Source organism: Mastomys coucha, unplaced genomic scaffold (genome assembly GCF_008632895.1).
Source record: "Mastomys coucha isolate ucsf_1 unplaced genomic scaffold, UCSF_Mcou_1 pScaffold9, whole genome shotgun sequence".
In the NCBI taxonomy this organism is placed as follows: Eukaryota; Metazoa; Chordata; class Mammalia; order Rodentia; family Muridae; genus Mastomys; species Mastomys coucha.
Window position 1 is genome coordinate 99,992,525 of NW_022196915.1, and position 4,381 is coordinate 99,996,905.

The 4,381-nt window shown below is 39.6% G+C and overlaps 1 protein-coding gene across 4 annotated transcripts in view; it reads left to right on the top strand.

The window, feature by feature from the left end:
* Positions 1-4,381, top strand: part of Gpc5 (glypican 5) — a 1,368,055-nt gene that overhangs the window by 37,616 nt on the left and 1,326,058 nt on the right. For all 4 annotated transcript variants that reach the window (XM_031362935.1, XM_031362937.1, XM_031362938.1 and 1 more), the window contains exon 2: positions 838-999. In XM_031362935.1, coding sequence (XP_031218795.1) covers positions 838-999 — 162 coding nt within the window. The remainder of the gene's footprint in view (positions 1-837; positions 1,000-4,381) is intronic.

The following is a 4,381-nucleotide window of genomic DNA, read 5'->3' on the forward strand; positions in this document are numbered from 1 at the left end:
CCTCGGCCCTGTGAAGGTTCTATGCCCCAGTGTAGGGGAATGCCAGGGCCAATAAGTGGGAGAGGGTGTGTGTTACATCCCCTCTTCACTTCAGTCATCCATCAGACTCCTGACAGACTCTGTTTGAGGGCTAACACCTGAGAGCTAAGACAGATGATCTCTGTTGACTGATTGTCTTTGAAGAAGCCACCTGACCACGCCTACCACCTGAAAACACCCATTGCCTGAGCATGCCCACTGCCTGAGTATGCCAGCCAGCTAGCCGCCTGAAGATCTTCCAAACCTGGAAGACTTTGGCACCTGAACTTTCTTTATAGTTAATCCAGAGACTTGTTTTCAGTTTCCCCTGTGATTATAAAAACCCTTGTTTTTTCTCAGTAAAGTGGAGCCTTGATTGGGACCCTGAAGTTGGCTTCGAGTTTTCCCTTGCATTTCAAACCCTCTCTTTCAGGTCCTTTATTCCCTCCTAACTGAGGAGAACCCGGTTCATGAAACTGTGGGCAGTTTCAGGTGGGGTGGCAGGCATGGGGAGGGGGAGGCAACAGGGGTTTGTTTTTGTTGTTTTTGTTCGTTTCTTTGTGTTTTGGAGGGGAAAGGAGAAATTTACATGTAAATAAAGAAAATATCTAATAAAAATAATAAAAAAAAGGATACTGGATTTTATGTGATAATAGTGTTTGATAGGTAAGTTTTCTGATAACAAATGCACTTGCAAATCAGTTTCTCACACTATACACAAACCTCTAGCATGTAGGGTTAGTTGTAACATTTGTCCTGTAACCTGTCACATTTCTTCGTGGACCGATAGTCATGTGGAAAATACCATTTGTTTTTCAGGACCTGATCTTCAGGTTTGCCAATCCAAAAACCCAACGTGCTGTACCAGGAAGATGGAGGAGAAGTACCAGATTGCAGCTCGGCAAGACTTGCAGCAGGTGCTTCAGACATCCAGCTCAACATTAAAGTTGCTAATATCTCGAAATGCAGCTGCTTTTCAAGGTAGATGGATTTGAGTTCTGACACTAATGACCAGCCCATTTAAGTCATTTACTTGTGACAGCAATATTAATAATCTTGGCTAGGCTTATTTCTTTGTAATTGTGTATCACTCTGCTATAAAGTGAAGTTTGTTTTTCTAGCCATTATAAATTATGCATGGAGGCTTCCTGAGTGGATATTGAATACAACAGGAGAAAATGTGTTGTTGAAATAACCCACAGGAGTGTATAGTGTTCTCTAGTCCTTGCAGCTTTTCATGATTCTCACCCATCATTTTATCCCAGCGTAAACTCATATTTACTAAATCCCATGGGGGGGGCGGTAACAAAATCTCAGTGACTTTATCTGCAGAATCATAAATTTATTTTTAAACATATGAGTTGAAGAAATGCTTATCTTGAGCTTTCTCTTGGAAATGTTACTTGGTTTTCATGAGAACACAGGTTTGATGTATTGAGTGTATCCAAAAGTGGTAAATGGTAATGTACAAGATATTGTTGATGTTTAAGGTTCAACTAAACTCAGAATTCACCCCTAAATCAAACATCATGTTGACACATAAAATCAATGAATTATGAAATTATTAGGCACAGTGAAGGATAGATGGTCTTTTTATTTTTTACTGTAAAATTCCTTATTACTCTAATAAAATAGCATAATTTTTTTCTTATAAAGCATTAACTATTGTGCCTATTATTAAAATGGAAAAATAGTTTACTGGCTTTTAAAACCAATTTATAGGTCTGTTCAACATGGGATATAGGTTCAATTAGTTTTCCTGTGTGATAGGCATATTAATTGTCAATACATGCAAATAATTTGTATTGTTTTTACATGCATAACTAAATCACAAAGCTAATTTTTTTTCTTTTATTAGGTATTTTCTTTATTTACATGTCGTATTTCTGAGTTTCCCCTCCAAAACCAAAAAACAACAAGAAGAACAAACCCCTGTTCCCAACCCCTCCCCCTGCTCGCCACCCTCTCCTGCTTACTGGCTCTGGCATTCCCCTACACTGGGGCACAGAACCTTCAGAGGGTCAAGGGCCTCTCCTCCCATTGATGACCAACTTAGTCATCCTCTAATACATATGCTGCTGAAGCAATCAGTCCCTGGGAGCTCTGAGGGTACTAGTTAGTTCATATTGTTGTTCGTCCTAAGGGGCTGCAAACCCTTCAGCTCCTTCAGTCCTTTCTCTAACTCCTTTATTTGGGGACTCTGTACTCAGTTCAATGGATGGCTGTGAGCCTCTACTTCTGTATTAGTCGGGTACTGTCAGAGCCTCTCGGAGACAGCTATATCAGGCTGGATTGTCCTTCCTTCAGTCTCTGCTCCATAGTTAGTCTCTAAAACTCCTTCCATGGGTATTTTGTTCCCCATTTTAAGAAGGAATGAAGTGTCCACATTTTGGTCTTCCTTCTTCTTGAGTTTCTTGTGGTTTGTGGATTGTACTTTGAGTATTCCGAACTTCTGGGCTAATAATCACTTATCATAGAGTGCATACCATATGTGTTCTTTTGTGATTGGGTTACCTCACTCAGGATGATATTCTACAGATCCATCCACTTCCCTAAGATTTTCATAAATTCATTGTTTTTAATAGCCGAGTAGTAATCCATTTGTAGATGTACCACAATTTCTGTATCCATTCCTCTGTTGAGGGACATCTGGGTTGTTTCCAGTTTCTGGCAATTATAAATAAGACTGCTATGAACATGGTGGAGCATGTGTCCTTTTTTACATGTTAGAGCATCTTCTGGGTATATGCCCAGGAGTGGTATAGCTGGGTCCTCCGGTAGAACTATGTCCAGTTTCTGGAGGAACCGCCAAACTGATTTCAAGAGTGGTTGTACCAGCTTGCAATCTCACCAGCAATGGAGGAGTGTTCCTCTTTCTTCACAACTTCTCCAGCATCTGCTGTCACCTGAATTTTTCATCCTAACCATTCTGACTGGTGTGAGGTGGAATCTCAGAGTTGTTTTGATTTGCATTTCCCTGATGAATAAGGATGTTGAACATTTCTTTATGTGCTTCTCTGCCATTAGGTATTCATCAGTTGAGAATTCTTTGTTTAGCTCTGTACCCCATTTTTTAATAGGGTTATTTGGTTCTCTGGAGTCTAACTTCTTGAGTTCTTTGTATACATTGGATATTAGCCCTCTATCAGATATAGGATTGGTAAAGATATTTTTCCAATTTGCTGGTTGCCGTTTTGTCCTATTGACAGTGTCTTTTGCCTTACAGAAGCTTTGCAATTTTATGAAGTCTCATCTATCGATTCTTGATCTTAGAGTATAAGCTATTGGTGTTCTGTTCAGGAAAATTTCCCCTGTACCTATGTGCTCAAGGCTCTTCCCCACTTTCTTTTCTATTAGTTTCAGTGTATCTGGTTTGATGTGGAGGTCCTTGATCCACGTGGACTTGAGCTTTGTACAAGGAGATAGGAATTGACCGATTTGCATTCTTCTACATGCTAACCTCCAGTTGAGCCAGCACCATTTGTTGAAAATGTTGTCTTTTTTCCACTGGATGGTTTGAGCTCCTTTGTTAAAGATCAAGTGACCATAGGTGTGTTGGTTCATTTCTGAGTCTTCAGTTCTGTTCCATTGATCTACCTGCCTGTCACTGTACCAATACCATGCAGTTTTTATCACAATTGCTCTGTAGTACAGCTTAAGGTCCTGGATGGTGATTCCACCAGAGGTTCCTTTATTGTTGAGAATAGTTTTACCTATCCTAGGTTTCCAAATTTGCAAATTGCTCTTTCTAAGTCTGAGAAGAATTGAGTTGGAATTTTGATGGGGATTGCATTGAATCTGTAGATTGCCTTAGGCAAGATGGCCATTTTTACTATATTAATTCTGCCAATCCCCGAGCATGGGAGATCTTTCCATCTTCCTAGATTTTCTTGAATTTCCTTCTTCAGAGACTTGAAGTTCTTGTCAAACAGATCTTTTACTTTCTTAGTTACAGTTACACCAAGGTATTTCATATTATTTGTAACTATTGTGAAGGGTATTGTTTCCCTAATTTCTTTCTCTGCCTGTTTATCCTTTCTGTAGAGGAAGGCCTCTGATTTGCTTGAGTTAATTTTATATCCAGCTACTTTGCTGAAGTTGTTCATTGGTTTTAAGAGCTCTCTGGTGGAATTTTTGTTGTCACTTAGGTATATTATCATATCATCAGCAATTAGTGACAATTTGACTTCTTCCTTTTCAATTCATATCCCTTTGATCTCCTTTTGTGGTCTAATTGCTATGGCTAGGACTTCAAGTACAATATTGAATAGGTAGGGAGAGAGTGGGCAGCTTTCTCTAGTCCCTGATTTTAGTGGGATTGCTTCAAGTTTCTCTCCATTTAGCTTGATGTTGGCTACTGGTT